General features: G+C 37.9%; 1 protein-coding gene across 1 annotated transcript in view; it reads left to right on the top strand.

Moving 5' to 3' along the window:
* SLCO2A1 (solute carrier organic anion transporter family member 2A1) overlaps positions 1-4,306 on the top strand; it is a 37,117-nt gene extending 32,811 nt beyond the window's left edge. Inside the window, exon 14 of the mRNA XM_072407636.1 lies at positions 1,237-4,306. Coding sequence (XP_072263737.1) covers positions 1,237-1,357 — 121 coding nt within the window. The 3' untranslated portion in view covers positions 1,358-4,306. The remainder of the gene's footprint in view (positions 1-1,236) is intronic.
* Positions 4,307-19,991: the final 15,685 nt, after the last annotated feature.

The following is a 19,991-nucleotide window of genomic DNA, read 5'->3' on the forward strand; positions in this document are numbered from 1 at the left end:
AAAGTATAAAGCAGTACTATTTTGTATTTTATGTATTTTTTACTTTTATTTTACAAAACAGTACATCACCTTCCAAAGCTACAGAAAAACACTTTGGTACCCCAACTTTCCCTCTAAAACAAACCTTCTGAACAACATATCCACCCTAAAACTTCAGATATAGTTTACCAAATATTTTATAGAAAGGTTTAAGAGGTGCAAAACTGACTCACGTTATCTTTGTTGTCCCCAACCTCAACAGTTTTATCACAGCTTGTTGAATTAGAGATTGCATCAGCATGTATTACCAAACTCCAAATTCCATCCTTTGTATTTCCCACTTAGAAAGTGGTTAATAACCTAGAGTAAACAAAGTGAGTTTCATTCTTTCAGATAGCCCTGCTATGAATAAGGCCGGGAATGGCTGGCCAGGGGGCCCAAATACTATTACATTTTTTAAACTGAATGTATAGCAAAATCTTTATCTCCACAAAACCAGTTTAAAGCATGGAAGGGTTAAAACCTTTCCTAGATAATTTTTTTGTGTTTTCCGATGGGGACCTCATGCTTTGGAGATGCAACAGGTCAGAAAAAAGGTGAGGGGATTTCTCAAGTTGTTGCCAACATTGGTGTCCTTATTGGAAGATTTAGCCACAGCGGTCGCAGTTCTGTCCCCTGTCCCCTGTCCACAACCTGCCCACGCTCACATCGCAAGCTCAGACTTGCTTGCTAAGCATCCTGGGGTAGATACAACTTTTGTTGGGCCCAAAGGCATGCGCTACAGCCCCCTTGGAATTTAGCAAGCAGCTCTGAACCTGCGATGGGGGAGTGGGTGGGTTCTTGCATCATGACGTCACTCTGGGGGAAGTTTCTACCCCTTTGACTGACACATGGATCCCTGCTTCCAAGTTCAGTGAAATTAGTGGCTTAACAAAAGTGAGTCATAAATTAATCTCAGCACTTCTTTGGACTGGGGGTCATGAGGATGCCCAAATCTGCTCAGATGGAGAAAGAGTACCCGAAGGAAAGGCAGAGCACATTATAGGTGTGTGTAATGCTTCAGATTTCCATGGGGCATTATCTCTCTGAAAATGCAAATGCAAGAAAAAGTCATGTTTCCTATTTAAAAATAGGAAGAAGCAAGATAGGCCACCTCGGGATACCAAGGTTTTATTAAGTTTGCATTTTTGTTGGCAAAAACAGAAGGTAGCTGTCACTTATCGCCACCTTATTTTCACTCTTACTGTTTCTCCATAGGTACCTTGGTCTCCAGATGGGATACAAAGTCCTGGGAATTTTTTTACTGGGCTTCACTGCTTGGAAGGTGAAAAAGAGTCGAGAATACAACTTGCAAGAAAAAGAATGTGGCGTGGCATAGCTCACAAGTTTATAGACTTCTGGACTTTATCCTTCTGGCCCCTCCCTGAGATTGTATTCCTCAGGGGCCAGACACTTCTAGCACTGCCAGGACCCCTCCTAACAATGCAAATATCAGGGCTGATTCTATAATCGGCAGGACAGGACCGAAAACAATAGAAAAGTGTCCAACTTCAGAGACAGAAAAAAGAAATAATTGCCTGGAGAACAAAATGTGACCGCTATAAATACTGTTTTCTAAGCTGCAAACCAACATTTTTATATCAAAGCACTAAAAGAAGCTAAAGTTACACCTAATATTACTGAGAAGGGAAAAGGGCTATATTTATTTATCGGGTGGCCATCATGTGAATGACAACAACTTTTCCACAGACCATGCCAATTTCTCACCAGTCATGTTACACAATATCCCAAAATGAGATAATAAGGTGCTGACTTGTTTGTACGGAGAGTATCATCCACCAAGAGGCTGCAGAAGTGTCAAAAGGTATTCCAAGAATCCAGAACAGAACAAAAACATGAAGCAAGCTGCTGTTTAGGCATTGCAGTGTAGCATTACTTCCTTGGTAATCATGACTAGCTGATTGCAAGAGGAAAAGGAAAGGTACCCACAGACATTGGATCAATGGCAGCCTTTGATATTGTCTTACTTCCGGGGATTTAGTTGGTGACATAAATTATAGGAATATATTTAATAAAGATTTCTTTTACTCTCTACCTTAAGCAGATCTACAACAGCACTGTATTATATAACTTGCTTTACATTTTGCCACTACCAGTGCTGTCTACTTGCTTGAAGGTTTTCTAGTAGAGACACTCCGACATGACCTATTCCATAGGTACAAAGTATTCTACCAAACCATTCTTAATGTGCCCCTGTGCCCAGACTATGGATTTAAGTATCTTTAAATTTCAAAAAGACACTTGAGAGATGGTTAGAGCAGGTTTAGATCCCTGCCAACATTTGCAGGTTTGACTGCAGGCGGCATTGAGTGGTACTGAACCACTCCCTGACATTAATTTTATATTGTGCTGCCACATTTAGACGCTATATATAATGTCTCCCCTGAGGCAGCAGTTTAGTGGCACAAGCAAGCCATAATCAGACCCCAACATCACCGTCAGTCTGAACACAGCAACCTACCAGGTGTTAGCAACCTACCAGGTTCTTCTCTTCACTTTAACGACATCTTACAAATTGTCCAAATAGAAAGCATTTCACTTCTCTCAAAGAAGGCAGGAAAATAATATGGGGTCGGTGTATTTTGTATCTTATGAAATGGGTCATGATGGAGGTGCTGATATTGCTAGTTAGAAGTTGATTATTGGTGATGGTTGAATATCCCCTTACGATATTGTTAGGAAAAGAAATAGGTAGCATGTGGATCACTTCCAAGAAGTACAAAACTCTATTTGTTGTCCCAAAATTCTAACTAATTGGTTCTGACAATCGTGGTTTTCTGATGACAATTGGAATGTCTGTGGGTGCTTTCAGGTCTCAGCGGCCAAAGTAAAAAACAAAAAGAAGACAAAGAAGCAGTCACCAGTATTTTCTTGTAGACTCCTTGTAACCGGCATTTTCACGAATACTACCTATTTAATGAAACCCATGGCAATGCATTACCAATACAGAGCTTATGTAAATAACCTTTACAAATCTATTATTTAACAAGCTATTACTAAGTATGTCATATAGGATACAAACAACTTCCGCAATCTCCTCCTATAAATACCTGGAATTCTAAATGTTTAGTCTGTCATTATTAATGTCATTATTATTATAAATATCATGTCCATCTGCACATGTGCTAATTCTGTACCGATTCCCTCTTTTCCTCTATCTACCTCTTTAGGAAGCACTTTGCATCAATTTCTGCTATTTACATATATACTTCTTATTCAGTTTTTTATAGACTAGAATTCCAATTCCACCTGCGACAATCTAAGATATTTTACATTATTTATATTCTTTATTTCTCCAGCAACAATATAAGTTTTGAGTAAAATAGAACTTTGAATACGATCCATCCAATGGTATGTAGCATGTTACTACATTAGTCTGCTACTGACCAAAATGTCAGAACTATGTGGTAGGGCATAAAGCAGTGGGCAAAGTACATAAACCTACGCCAACCTATCAGATGAGTGATCTGACCGCAGTAAACTGGTAGCTTCCAGATAGCACCTATAGAATATCACCATTGTCCTTTGCACTGTTTTAATGGATACATGTTTTCTGACTGTTACCAAGATAACAGATATGGTTGGTGCTTCCAGGGGGCAGTTGCCCCATAGTCTTCACTGTATAATTGTGTATAATAAGCTGTTACTGCTATGGTCACTACAGTAATGATCTTAGCAGGAAATCAAATTACCACTAGCTGAGTATGTGTTTTCTTTGTATATTGGAAGACCTCATAGTGACCCTTGCATTGTATAGGCAGGACTATTCTGAATGTACCTCATTCTCAAGACCAACATCTGGTGTGGCATACACAATGACGTCATATAGGAATGTCATTGTAATCTATAATAAGTGCTGTACAGAGGCCGTTAGCACTTAATACTGTCCTACAGACACGACTATACTTTTTTAGGTAAGGTGTACACTTTTTTGGATATTACAGCAGGCAGACAATACATACATGTGTTTGTAGCACTGCAGTAAAAGATAGGGCTAAGTTTGCCGTCCTTACCTCTATTGTCTTCCTGTATGTATATAAGGATAATGGGAAAGGACTTATGGGTAGCCAGGTATGTGTTAGCATTATACAGACTATCAGACTACTTCCCAACCAGATGTATATTCTTATCATATGACACATTATGAAGGTCTTCTCTCGTTTCCATAGCTTACCCCTTCATGGGAATTCTGTTCCTAATAAATAACACTGGTAACCTGTTTATATGTTTGTTATGTAAATTATATATAAACATTTATAATGAAATACTTCTTGTCTTCGTTTTTTTCATTCGCTTCTGAAAATGTCAAGGTTTTCAGAGATCATATCAGTTACAACGCAAAGGTTTTCTTCATGAAGAAAGGGCTGGCTTTACCATATCATTTTGTCTTAATAGACCAGGTCAGACAGAACACAAAAATCAGTGATATATAGATTCATTAAAAGGAGCTTTTTTTTACCATTTTGGAAGATCTATTTGGTAGAAAACTTTTGGCTCCAGTATCAGGAACTAAAGCATTGCATAGCCATTGTACACAATGCAGCTACATCCAACATTGTCCTCTTAAAATGGAACTTTACACTTGTGACCAGGTCCATTATTGCAGAAGAGACAGGCGATGTCCCTATAAAATATCACTACCTGCCTGATCACAATTTTTTAAATACACTCACCTGTCCCCGTTTCATCATGGGTGCCACCATCTTCTTTCTTCTCCTCTCCCTGGTTGCAATCCTTGGACATCTTAACCGGCCAGGTTGGGGTGACATTGCTTGTCCATTCTGCAGTAATGAACCTGCCTTATTGCCATTTTTTTTTTCAGAACTATAGTTCCATTTTTTTTCTTAAATAGTAAAATGAAACTAAATTTGTTGGTATGAGTGGGCTTTTGCCTATACTTACCCACTTCTCAGTGAAGCTGAGCAATTAAGCAAACCTGGAATGGATTTCCTAAAATCAAGCTATTTGATAGCTATTTGTTAGTAAATGTTTTCAATCCTGGGCCAGGTCCATTCCAGGTTTTCTGGATCACCCAACTTCACTGATGAAAGTGTATTCTCTCCAGCCTTGGAGAACTTTATTAAATTGGGGCCAGAATGTCTGCACAACATCCTTCCATACTATCCTGGCCCAATGTTAGAATCTGGAGGAAATATTAAAGCTGAACTCCAGCCTTACCTTAAGTCTCTCACAACTGTACAGAATCCTCTCCAGCCCGCTTCCCACAGTATGCAGCTAGCAAGAAAAAGACCCCTCACTTCCTGGCTGGAGGGCAAATAACATCATCTAGCCTTTCCCACCTCCTGATCATTCCGGTCTTTTTTTTTAATGCTTAGATTAATTATTTTATATTCATTTTATATTATATTTTATATATTATTTCAGTCCTTTCAATGTTGACAGTCCTGAGAAATTCCCAAATCACCCTAACCGGTATTTTACTACACTCTACAGGTACCAGCAAGGGCCCGCTTTAACATGCATGTGCCAGTTTCTTGATTTGAAAAGGAATCCAATCTGAAGTAGCAAAATGAACCAATAGAAGCTTTCCTTTCTACGCTTTTTTTCATAACTCGGCAACATGTCAAAAATCTTTGAGATAATAAAGAAGCTCTCATTGTACTGTGCTTAAAAAGAAAAAGTCAGATAAAACATCATTGCCAGCATTCCTGGCTGATTTCTGCTCTCCGCATTATAAATGATGACATAGAATTGTTATTCTGTATTCCTGAAAAGATGCTGCCCTCTGGTGGCGTTTAGGTATTACTGCAACAATCAAACCCATAACCAGGACTTTGCTGTGACAACAAAATAAATTTTGGGGTATATTTTATGTTAATATTTTTAAAGCATTTTATCCCTACTGCTATAAAGACGTGTGATGTTATGCAATATTCATTAGCCTGGACTAGATTTAAAATATTATTTGTCTTAAAGCTGTATTGATGTTCCACTTTAAAAATTAAATTTATTTTTAACTTTATTGCAGAAAAAGACAGAATGTCCCTTCTGTAATTAAACATACTTACCTGCCTGATTGCTGTCTCCTTCTGTCAAAAAACGCTAAGCTACAAATGCAGCTGCTGGGACTGAATAAATCCCCCAAGTGCCTGCGCAAGAGTTATGTCATCCTGGCATGGCCAATCAAGATGGCTAAGAATTCAAACCAGGAAAAGAAGAAGAAGATAACAGCATCTACAATAGAACCTGGACTTGTAAGTATATTTAAAAATTGCGATCAGACAGGTAAACTTATTTTATTGCAGGAGGGACATCGCCTGTTGCTTCTGCAATAGAGGCCAGCCACATTAAAAATTTTTGGAAAAAAGGGTCCCACTTTTACACATTTAGTTCCACTTTAAGACACTGAATACAATCACTTTTCTGAAAGAACATACAGATATCAATCTATCACACAACTGCTCATTTTACATCAAATCTGGACAATGCTTTAGCTGCTGCACAGGGAATGCAACTTAGTGAAGGGAGTTTGATGGGTAAATGTTGTTGTCTTCAGATCTTTGTGATTGATTGTTTTCCATCAGTGCATATAATAGATGTAATTACTCCAGGGGACAAAAATCTACTTTTTTTGGTATGTATGTGTGTACACACATTTTAAATAAAGGCCTTTTTCATGCTGCTTGTATTTTTTTTAGATTTAGCTCTATTACCCCTGTACATAGGAGCTCCTTTCCCTTAACTCTGGAACCCACAATGTTGAGGGAAGTCATGGGGGCTGTTATAGAACAGGAAAAGGGGGCTGCCTTGCTTAATCCTGGTCACCCATTCTGCCGGCCCTAGATAACGGTCTAGGTAAAATATTAAGAAAGAATCCATACAAATCCTTCCTGATTTAAATAAACGATACATATGTATTTTTAAAGTTAAAAAGGCCCAAAAATGGCATAAAGCTTTTCTTTTCAATGTGAAAATAGATGCAAAATGAACTTTTTGATAATGATGAAATACAATAGCAAAATTAAGTGTGAATGGAAAACAGTCCACTCTCAAATCAATAGGTTCTTAATTAAAAAAAATATTACAGCACAATAATGAGCAAAGCTTTTGAACAAAATTTAAATATTATGGTAAAGAAAGACCCTGAAACTTGAATATATAAATATACATTTGAAAAAAACAGGACAATGGACAGGGATAACAGACCTGATTTAAAAAAGCTTTCCAAGACTAGAAAGGATAGACATATTGATCAGTGAATTTGGTTAATCCAGCAAACCTGGAATGGATCTGGTCCAGGATTGAGAACATTTGCTAACAAATAGCAAATGACTTAAGAAATCTATTCCAGGTTTTGCTGGATCACCCAGCTTCACTGATAAAAGTGAATCTTCTCCAGCCTTGGAATATTAAATCAGGCCCAGTGACAATAAAGTGTTATCTTGTCTTATAAAACTGCAGAGCAAAGAAAAGTAAAAGCCATTTACCTCCTGTCTCTCCCTCTTGTAAACCTTCACTAAACTAAATAAAATATTAATCTTCAGAATAATCATCAATACTATCTTGGTTGTGGCGAAGCAATGGCCTGTAACCCGACATATAATTCGACATCTTGTCTCTTCTTGGACAGGCACAGCAATTTGATTAGAAGGTCTGGGTTACAGCTTTGTTTATGTGACATTACCAACGTAAGTAAACCATGACAGCAAACACCTAAAGGTAACAAGCGTCACAGCCTGCAAACACCCTGTTTTTAAAGCATGGAAGCCCTTTCCTAACCATAAGTTCAGGAGGCCATCTAGCTAACCACATCCCATTGAGTGCATAATGCGACATCATTTTGGTTGCTGGTTCATACGGTTAATAAAACTGTGACAAGTTGGATTATTAAGGGGAAAAAATAAGGATAGGAAGGTAGGAAGATAGGTAAAGATCAATAAAGATAAAAGAGTTCCCACCCCAAAAGTAGCATAAAAATAGGGGTTCTTCAAGAACTTTAAGCTAATGGAATGAACCTATTGTCAAAATATGGCCAAACCTGCCAGTCATGTATCCAACATCCAAGAACCCATGAATACAGGCTATAGGGGCAATTCATTCTTGTGCAGCTTGTCCCTCTTCCCAACTAAGTCTATTCTAGCACTCCCACTGTCTTAAAAGACTTCTGATGTGTAGACATGACTGACTCTTCAGTAATAAGTTATAGTCGGGGCTACATTCTCTGAGATTTTCTTGTGCACATAAATCTTCCCGCTCCTCCACCTTCACCTGCTTAGCTCATAAACTCCCAGACCATGATGTGGTGCCAACTCTTCCACATGCAGAAACCGCACACTAACCAGAACATGCATACAATTCACATTAAACAACTCTTTTCCTGCAATTTGGATGTTATAATCTTCATTTTCTGATGCCCCCACAGGTATTTATATTGGCAAGACCCTGACAAATTTCTAAAGATCTACACAATTAAAATTCAGCAAAATGCAAGGCCTGGTCATATTGTATGTTTGTGTGATACAATTATACTGCGGTGCCAGAACAAAGATACATAAAGTAAAAATCCAAATCACAGTAGCCTCCAAATGTATTTAAAGCTAGAATATCATTTAATTGTTCATAAAAGGGGCATTTCAGGTTCTGCAGTCTATTTGACTTGTTCATACATCAAATAAAGTAGCAACCATGGGCCAGCAAAAAATCCGAAGTGAGGCAGGGATGTAAAATACATGACGCCAAGGAAGTCCTTCCTATTCAATAGGAAAAGCCAATCACACACAAGCCTAAAATAAAAACTTGTAGAACCTCATCATACGCACGACTCCAAGACTTAAGATCTGCCCCCACTCTCTGGAATGGTCTTACTCATCCTGTTCGGCTTGCTGCCATTTTCTGCTCATTTAAAAACCTCAAAAACCCTCTTTTCAAACTTCTTCTTCTGTTTTATAAACCCTCAATACTCACCGACCAATCCATATTTCCCCTCCTATTGTGTGCTACATCCCCCACCTCTTCAGATCAGGGGTGTCAAACCCTGGCCCCGGGGGCCAAATCAGCCTCCAATGTCCTTTTTTTGGCCCCCAAAGGAATCCTAAATAATAGCCAATAAACGCAAATAATGCCGGGAATTTTAGTAGCGGCGCTATTTCAATCAAGAGGGAGTTTCAGCGGCGGGCCACGCATAAGATTTAGCTCCGCATTGGCCGCGTCTGGCATTTCCAGCACTCCCCCTCAGCTGTACTTTTCCTTGCTACTCCAAGGCATGGACTTGAATGGTTGGATTTTCATAGAAGAAGAAGAATATTGTTATTATTATTGTTGGCCTGTGCAAAAAGGTTACCATTGAAATTTAACTCTTTCTTGCGTATTTTGTTTGGAGATATTTTTATGTTTAGTTTATCAGTTAGTACCCCATTGCAGATTTTTTAATTTTTTTTTAGCATGCATTTATTTATAAACTGTAACCAATACTCAAATAAAATACATTATATGAAGACCAGCTTGCAGCAATTAGTATAGAGATGTAGTGTCCGTTTAGTGGGAAAGGGTCATTCTATGTGCTATAGGGTTACGTTTAGGGTTATTGGATAGTTCTAGAATTTATTTCTCCATAGGGGAGTGATCATTGGATGGCTCTTGCTGCATGGGTGGTACCTGTGTAGACAAGCCCCTCTCTGATGCAGTTATTTTTTATGCTATGGGCTAAATTTGGGCCTCTACCTTGTGTGGAGAAGTTTAAATTGTTTAAATAAGCTCTTCGGGGCAGGATCCTCTCCTCCTCTTGTGTTATTGTTTGTATTTGTCTGTCATTTGCAACCCCTATTTAATGTACAGCACTGAGTACTATGTTGCCGCTATATATAAATACAATTTATTATTATTAATAATTAATAGTATTTGATAACTTAGAGCTGGGAGGACCTTCCTGGAGCCATGGCATGCTAACGACTGGAAGCTACAAACCCTAATGATGGACTTGCACTGTAGCTGTCATTTCGGGGTATGGACTTTGGGGTAAATTCCCATAAAATAAATAAAAATTAAACCTCACTTTACCTTGCTGAGAAGAGTTGAGTGCCTACTAGGATGGTGCTGAGAAGGGAGGAGGAGGAGATGTTATGTAATTCACAGAGAGTTGTAGTGCAGGTTGTTCATTGAATAGTAGCAACTGGCGTACTGACGCTCGTGGGCAGCCGTGGCTTTCTCTTGAGAGAGGTAAATAAGGGTAACACGCTGTGTTATGACTCATTTTGACACATACAAGTTCTAGCACAAAGGTTTTATACCAAGCAAAAGTTTTCGTGTCCAAACAGGACTTATACCAAGTTGGACTTATTCCAAAGCGGACTTATACCGAGGTACCACTGTATTTAGATGTTCTGCAACCTTTACCTTCTATCCTGTTTGTGTTGGACTTTTGCAATAAAATTACAAACGCCATTTCCATGAGCCTGTGTGAGTTTCTTGAGGTCATCCCACCAAGAAGGAGCCAGGTACAGCTATTACTACTAAGATGACTTCTACACAGAAAATATACACATGACTTAGAACAAAAATGTTATCAAAGTGTACCTGGGACCATAACAGAAGTGTACATAACACCCCTAAGAACACAATGGTGGTAAGATAACATTACAATATTTTTTCATAAAAAATTGCTAAGAACAATAGCAGATCAATTATAAAGAACAAACAAAACATATAATACCAATCTGTTGCCACCCACAAATGTTATTCTATTAAATGGAAAAAAATGACTGCAACCCAGGGAGCTTATTGCAGGAACTCTACCCAAGGTTTGCCTAACATTTGGTAATTCTACAATTCTGTATATCTGAAAACATTCAGAATATCCACTGAGACCAAGTGAGTTAGGAAAGTATGCAGACCTGGTGCCAAAGCAATCTTGTATATGGGACCCAAGATGCTTTGAGGCATTTAGTTTATCCGCCAAATAGATAAATAAAAAAGTTCAGGAATCACTCACATATTTATTTTTCCATTTTTTATTACCTGTTTGTATTTTATAGTTGACTGTTCATTTTTTATTGTTCTACTTTCTTTTTATACCATTCTGTTTTGCTTTTTCATCTAATATTGCCATTCTAGTGTAATGTTTTGCATTTTTGTGCCATTACTTTTATTTCTATATTGACAATGAAACATCTGTTGCTATAAATCACAAATGCATCTTGCAATGAGTTCTGAAATGAGTTGTCATCGGTGTTTTACATTTGCAATATTGAATAGACAATCCTGCAATCTAATTGGATTTTACTGGTGCTGTTTCCACTTGTCATGACATCATTACTTTAGGTCTATGAAGTTATATAAATATTGATTTAGTTTCTGTATGTCGAAGGTTGGCAGTGGCACAGTTTTCATCCCCTGCACCTCTATATTTCTCTGGGTATATACATATTGTACTCTGTGTATTTAGGTAATGTACAAATTACAAACACACAATCATACAACAGTAAAATCACTTTCTTACACAACCTCAGAACAACTTTATACAAGCGTCAATTTTAAAGAATCAATGCACCAAAGGGAAAAAGGTTGCATTTTGTTACAGAATTGTAAGTGGTAAAAACTCATTAGTGCCCTTATCTGTAGAGAATGTGAGATCTTTGACATTTGTGGGCCTTTGCTGTACAGCTAATTACATTAGATCGGATGCCATATTAAGCAAAAGATAAGCTAAAATGATCATAGTTTTCTTTCCATGGGATAACCAGGAAAAAAGAAAGCTGTGTGTTTGAACATGTGTCCACCTAATATATATACTATGATATTCTCCTGGATTATAATATTATATGAAAAATAATATTATTAATAATATTAATTACAATAAAAAATAGGATTTATATAGCACCAACATATTACGCAGTGCTGTACATTAGGGATATGTTCATCTATGTTTATTCTGTATCAGATAGACGGTAGACAGACCAATAAACAAAGTTTTATATTTTCACAGATTCAGATTACAAAATACTAATGCTGTATGCTTTATGGATCTAGCATTGTTTTCATTTATCCTGATAGATCTACCTGCATGCACTCCAGCCAGAATTGGATTCCTGATGGTTACCACAGCGGAATATGCCTGGTTATTGTCACCCTATACCAGGAAGGATCTCCATAGCAGGATCATAAGGTATACATTTATTTTTTTAAAAACTGCAGATTAAAAAATAATAAAAATTACATAAAATGTTAAACTTGTATAATATTTTGGCAATTGTGTTAAATATTATAGTCTATATGAGAGTTTGGCTTTAGAGGCTTTGATTTCACAAATACTTATTGGTCACCTGCTTTTTAAAGCTCAAGCCCTACCTTCCTTTCTTTCTCACAAGCTTGTAGAGTCCTCTTCTGATTTAAATAGAAATAGCTAACTTCACCTTCACCTTCATTAAATATCCTAAACACTCCTCATCTCCTGTCTGATGGACTAAAGGCATCATCAAGCCCTCTCCCACTGCTTTGTACTGTCCATGGCAATCCTGTTTCAGATATTTGCTCCCAGTCATCTAGTCTCAGCATCATATGTGAACATTACCTGGGGCAGTCTGCATACAGGAATACTCTGAAACTTGTAACCTGAATAAAAGGAATCTGTATTCTTCATTTGCCTAATGATCTCCTCTGGTGTAATGATTACTAGTACCGACTTCTATGCATATGTTTGTATGTTAATAACCGGGCTTTGATAAATTATCTATGCCTAAAGTAATTCATAATTTGGCATAATTTCTCTTTTATTACTTAATACCATTATTAAAATGAATAGCTAACATTTGTCCTGTTCCATTAAAGATGGTGTTTGGAATGTTATCTAATGGTCCAGGCTTTGGCCTGCTTTCTTGGGGAATTCCTGTTATCACCTATTGTCCTGGCATATTGTCAGTCTGCCTGGGTCTCTAATGCCAGTTTTCAGGGAGGGATTCCATAGTAGTTGCTTTGACCATCCACTTGTAAGTAGATTTCTGTTTTATCCTTACTATGTATTGCTGTTTTGACTGCTCTATCTAATGTGTGTTGTTTGTGCATGTTATTTTTAGAGTTTCAGTCTCATGGGCTTCTCACAGTGCTGCAGAGACGGTTTGGAAGAATCAAGTTACTTTGGAAGTGCCATTTTCTTTTTACTTAGCATATCTTCGTGTCTGACTTTCCAACATTTACAATCATGAGAAATCAATTCTAAGGTTTTATGTATCTGAGTAAATTAAAAACAACCTGGTTCTTAGCAGGTTCTAAATTACCTAAATCTATCCTGAGATCAACAACAACATAATATACCCGGCCATTATTTCTTTACAAAAGTTTGGCAAAATGGAGAAGCCATATGTGAAAAACTAAGTATACCCCCAAGATTAAACTGTTTGCAGAAGCACCTTTAGAAGCAAAAACTTAAAATACACTGGTTTTCTGTATGACCTTATCAATCTCTAACATTATTGTGGAGGAATTTTGTCCCACTGTTCTTTACAACATTGCTTCAGTTCATTGAGGTGTGCAGGTATTTGTTTATGCACAGTTATCTTAAAGTCCCTCCATACCATTTATAACACTTGAGGGCTAGATTTTGAGGGAGCCATTGCTACACCTCGATTCTTTTCTTTTTCAGCTATACTGTTGTCCTGTTGCATGACCCAATTATTTGGTATACAGAGGAAGCCATGGCTGAGTCAATAACTGCAAGATGACCAGGTTCTGTGGCTCCACAACAATCCTAAATCCTCACCCTTCCACCACCATGCTTTACAGATTGTATGATGTGTTTATGCTGATATTCGGTGTTTGGTTTTTGCCAAATGTGGTGCTATGTGTTCTGACCAAACATCTCCATTTTGGTACCATTGGTCCACAGGAAATGGGTCCAGAAGTCCTTTTTACGGAGAAGAGGCTTTTTCCTGGCATCTCTTCTGAACAAACCATACTTATTGAGTCTTTTCTATTTTTACTGTCATGAACTTTAACATATAACATGCTAACTGAGGCCTGTGGAGTATAATATGTAGCTTTTGGGTTTTTTAGGAAGTTCTCTGAGCATTGCATGGTCTGACCTTGGGATACATTTGCTGGAACATCCACACCTGGGGAGGTTGGCATTTCTCTTGAATGTTTTCCCACCTATGAATAATCTTTCTCACTGAAGAATGATGGACTTCATATTATGTGGAAATGGCATGAATACCCTTCCCTAATTGATAGATAGCAACAAATACTTCTCCAACAGCATTGCTGATGTCTTTTCCCCTTGTCTCCCTGACATTCGTGTTATCTGGTATTCCATTCCAAGGATATTGGCTAATTGTTGCTTCAGCAACCAGACAGAATGATATGCTATGTACATTCTGTACAGCTTTCAGCCTTGATTCAGTCACCGCTACAAAAAAGAAGTCTAACCGAACAGCCAGTGAAATGTCAATGGATCAAGGATAGGGAAAAAATCCGACAGGTATGTCCAGCAGACTGATGTTCACTATTAGGACCTGACAATTTACAGCACTATATGCTGAGTTTGTGAAAGTACCAGCACTAGAACATAAAACTGACATTTTATAAGATTGTTTTTGTTCCTCTATTTATATTAAATTGGATGTATGTATGTATGTTTGTTCCACCATCACTCGAAAACGCATGGAGACATTTTAACCAAACTTGCTATACAAATGACTGAGACTCATGCGAGTGCACCAGTAATCTTTGTACATATGTATATATGTGTGTATGTCATCACTCGGAAACGCATTGAGACATTTAAACCAAACTTGCTAGACATAAGACACCGCAGATCTTTGGACAGCGCTGTGGTATATGTCAGAGGTATATAAATGTATATTATTAGTGTGTGACTGTGGGGGGACATTAGAGTGTCAGCTCGTCTGTACAGAGACTGATGGGTCTAGCTCAGTGTTGTACAGCACTATGGTATATGTCAGAGCTATATAAATCTATATATATAAAATTGGATGTATGTACATATGTGAGTATGTTCTACCATCACTCGAAACGCATGGAGACATTTCAACCAAACTTGCTATACATATGACTGAGACTCATGTGAGTGCACCTGTCATCTTTGTACTGCGCTGTGCTATATGTCAGAGCTATATTTGTATGTATGTATGTATGTATGTGTGTATGTCATCACTCGGAAATACATCAAGACATTTAAACCAAACTTGCTAGACATATGACTCAGACTCATGTGAGTGCACCGCTGATCTTTGTACAGCGCTGTGCTATATGTCAGAGCTATATTTGCATGTATGTATTTATGTATGTGTGTATGTATTGCATAGTGACAGTGTGCCTTTTGCTTTTATTTTTACATACTTTTTTTGGTCTTTGGACAAATCTCTGGCCTGTAGTAATGCCTTCGAGAAAACTTAAGGCAATTGGCCGAATGCAATCAAAGACAAAAAAAAAATAAAACAACACCGTAGACAAAAAATCACTAAAGCTTTATTTGATTCCTTTCCCTGTATAATATAAGAGTGCAAAAAAATAAATACCCGGGCAACGCCGGGTAATCAGCTAGTTTATTTATATAATAAACAAAATAAAAGGAACCAAAAATGCATTTTAAATGCTTCAGCAGTAACACAAAAGCAAACAACATATAAAAGCTCATTTATATATGGTTTCCTTTCCTATCAGAAATTTATAAAACACATAAATGTAATCCAAACTTATAATTTAATAAGCAAGGAAATGGTCATTGCAGTTGTGAAATACCTCCTCTTACATGAATTTGGTGATTTAGCCTCAATCAAGCAGCCAGCCAAGTGGTTTATTCTGAGGCATTGGCCAATACAATCTCGTAAAGCTGATCTCCAACCTTGCCTTCAGTCTTGCACAGTTGTACAAGTTCCTCTCCTGTACTGATATTGCTGATTAATTAGAACACAAGACCAGGGAAACTCAGGGACCCCCAGATCCCCCTATCTGCTGCTTTTAAGCCAACTTCAAACCCCTTCTTATTAACCCATATAAGGGAAAACAAACCATTAATTAATGGCCATTTAAGCCATTTATTTCAAAATACATATGGAAGGAAGGTAAATACAACGCACATCAATATGTTCTCTGTGATGGAATTTATCATGTCTGCCTTATTCCCGGGATTTTCTCCAGCCAGTATTATATGGATGGAACTGACAGAATGGCAATCCAGAAACAATGATGAAGACAACATAGCACAAGGTCAAATATTTCATTCCTGCAGCTTTTTATTTTTGATTTGCTTGTGCATTTTGACGGCTCAGTCCATGAGATTCTCATAAATATTATTATTAAATATGTATATATTCATATTATACGGCTGTGTGAGCATAGCCTTAGTCAGTCTTGAACCATAGTTTGAATCAGCCTTATGTTTACAGAGCAATAAGTATACCAACTTTACAGAATAGATTCCAGATCCAGGATCCTAACAGGTATCACTAGAAGTGTTTTATTTATTTTATTTTAATCAGTTTTCAGGAACAGTATGGTCCCAGTGTATAATCTCAAAACAGAACAGGACTGATCCATTGACCCATTTCACCCGTTTAAAGAGTTTTATTATAATTAGGGATGAGCGAACACCTGGAAGATTAAGTTCGCCCGGTTCGGCCAAACCTTGGCTCAAAGTTCGGGTTTCGGTCCGGGTACCCAATATCGTAAAGTTCGGTACGGACCCGAACTTTACAGTTTGGGTTCGCTCAACACTAATATTAATGGTTAGTGGGTAGGGATGAGCGAAAACCTGGATGTTCGGGTTCGCCGGGTTCGGCCGAACTTCGGCTCAAAGTTCGGGTTCGGGTCCGGGTACCCAAAATCACAGACAGACCCAAACTTTCCAGTTTGGGTTCGCTCAACACTAATCGTAATGATCATATTGGTTTCATGGTTAAGCCCTGTAAAATAGGGAATGTGTAAATGGCTCTCCAAGAAAATGAGTAGTAAAAAGGGACAAAGGGACTTCTGAAAAATGATAGTCCCTCCAAATCAGGGACAGATAATAGTTAGGAAAGCACTGGGATAGATGCAGATAGGCAGCCTGAGTTTTGTTTTTAGTACTCTGTTGATGTTCGTAGCTCAGGCCATTAAGTGTTCCTGCCTGCTCCTGTATAGGGGACTTCAGTAATCAGTGCATGAAGGGTCAGTGTCTCCGTCATTCATATCGATATTCACCATCCAATGACCTAAGAAATTTTTCAGTAATGTGACAACCACCCGCCAAAAAGAGTGAACCCACCATGCACTTTATTAACTGGCAGAAAGGTCATGGGTTCTTTAGTTACCATTCATAATACAAGTAGCCCCTGATTTAAGGACATCCAACATACCAATGACTCCTAGATACGAACAGGGCTTCCCTGCTCCCTCATGTGCAGGATGGAGGCTTCATAGGGGGAGGGGTGGTTTGCATTACTTGCAGAAAAATTCTTTTGCTAAACACAACTGAGGTTGTGGGTGATCTTAAGAGCTGAGCTGATCTGTAACGTCTTGTAACTATTTAATGACTAAGACAAACTCTGCAGCTGTTTCTTTTTGCATATAAATGCTTGTTCCAGACGAAAAAAAATGAATGTCGATGCTCCATAAAGTTTTTTTTTTTTTTTTGCTTTGTTTGTGAATAACTCACAGTGAGGATTTTATACAGTAACTGACACCACCCTGCCTAATAATATGTTAAGAAAAACATCTGCCCTAATTGCTTTTATTAAAATAATGTACTTGTTCCGACGTACATACAAATTCAACTTAAGAACGAACCTACAGTCCCCACCTTGTATGTAACCCGGGGACTACCTGTGCTCACCTCCATCAGAACCATATACAAATCATAGCTGTGGTGGCTTTGTTACTGGCTATCACATTAGCAGATAATGTTACAAAGTGAAGGCGCGTTATCATTTACACACAATTAACACTTTGTATTGCATTCCTCACCCATCTTCTTTAAAATATATGTGCTCATCTGGGACGGCAGTGAATAAATAAGCACTTTCCTTGCAAACATTTACTATGCAAATAGTTGATGTGTGTAGGATTGGCTAAACTGTTGCAGGCTCAATCTTTAGATACAATCTAGGGCAGCCTTTCTCAATGTTTTTAACATTGGGAACATTTGAAATAATGTTTAGGTTTTCAGGAAGCCCCTGTTATCATTACTATATCCACAGCTCACAGTACTTTACTATGGTGGTCAATTGGAAGAACACCTCTTACATTGCTGGCCAGTGGGAATAATGTCATCTTTACAGATAAACAAGGTATTCTTACCTGAGGAGCACAAACCCTGGTTAAGAAACAATGCTCTAGGGGTAATTTTAGGACAACTCAGACAGCAATACAGGGGAACATGGGGTGCAGAATGTCCCAAACTCACCATCCTGAGGGCAATAATACCACACACTGTGGAATCTTTGGTAGAGTGTTTCTCAACCAGGGTTCCTCCAGAGGTTGCTGGGGGTTCCTTGAGCAATGAGTTGTTCCTCTCAGGTCAGTTTCGGGCATACAGACAGCCTGCGTAAAGGCTACAGACATCAGATAGACGCCAGTTTAATCTTGCAGGAAAATGAATTTTGTGATTGTTTCCAGTGGCAGATGAACAAACAAGTGACATACATATAATAATGTTCTGTTCTGGGGGTGTTGAGGGAAGACGTTTGAGCTCTCCTCCATATAAATGCAGGATGGTCATTCCCGGTCATGTATTTATCAATCTGCCACAATTGGTATTTAGCAGTTTTACTGTTCAGAACTGCATGCAATATATGGGTAACATTGAACCAGATGGGTCCAGTAGTTTTTTTTGATAAATGGTAAGAGGTGGCACATTTTTTGAGGGTGGTTTGACACCACCGTCAGCTTCATAAACTTGAATTAGTGAGCTTGTAAACGCTTTGGATACAAATTTTTAAAAAGAAGCTTGCTTGCAGCAACTTGCAAACTTTTAAGGAAGCCGCCTGTTACCGTTTCTGGGCACCTTTAACATTACAGTAAAATAACACTAGTTTGAACCCAGCCAAAGTACCCTAACAGAGCCCATTCTTCTCTGTGCTTCCCAGCTAAAATACCCCAATAGAGTCACCCATACCTGCAGAAATCTGTGTCTGCCTGTAAATCTATGTAATACCATATTCAAAATCAATTGCAGATTTACCCTTTCCAGACAATCCATTGCTCAAAAAAAAAACACAAAGAAAGAAAATCAATGTGCTCATATTCCATTGGATTTGTTGGTGCTTTATGGAATTAAATGATCACTTATAAGACAAGATATTAGGTATGCAATAACAGTAACATAAAAAATCTGTATCACCATTTAGGTGATGCTATTATCTTGTCTAAATATTGTAATATTGTCAAATGTATTTATATTGGAGGATTCGTTTGAGGAAATCAGAAGTATAGTGTTAACTGGGCAGCAGAATGACATACCAGCTTTATAAAAGAAAGTACAATGCCCCTAAAATGATTTTATTTCATTTTATCTCTAATTTCTATGCAGGTTACTACGAGCTGCTCGACATCCTATGCATTGATCTTTGGTCATTGTGGTCAGCAATGGACCATTCAACATTAAATTCTGCATGCTTTTTTTTGTGTAAATATATATATATATATATATATATATATATATATATATTTTGTATGACAGTTATACAAATGTAATCTGCAGGCGATGATATGAACAGATCCAGGAACTCTGTAGGGTGCTGCTGCAAGTGTCAGATCTGTATAGATAAATATAAAAGAATATTATTAAAATATAATGAATTCTGCATCATACAAATGGGTCTGCATGTCAGTATATGTGTTGCTACACCCATTTATTTTTTTTTCCATTGGTCTGTGTTCATATTGCTCATTCAGTCCCTGAATCAGCTTGTGCACTGACATCAGCATAGCTAGAACAGCAGTATGAGAGTGCTAAGGGGGGAGAAGGAGTACGCAGGCGCATTGTGCATGGGTGGGGAGGGGGA

This window comes from Pyxicephalus adspersus, chromosome 4 (genome assembly GCF_032062135.1).
Source record: "Pyxicephalus adspersus chromosome 4, UCB_Pads_2.0, whole genome shotgun sequence".
NCBI lineage: Eukaryota > Metazoa > Chordata > Amphibia > Anura > Pyxicephalidae > Pyxicephalus > Pyxicephalus adspersus.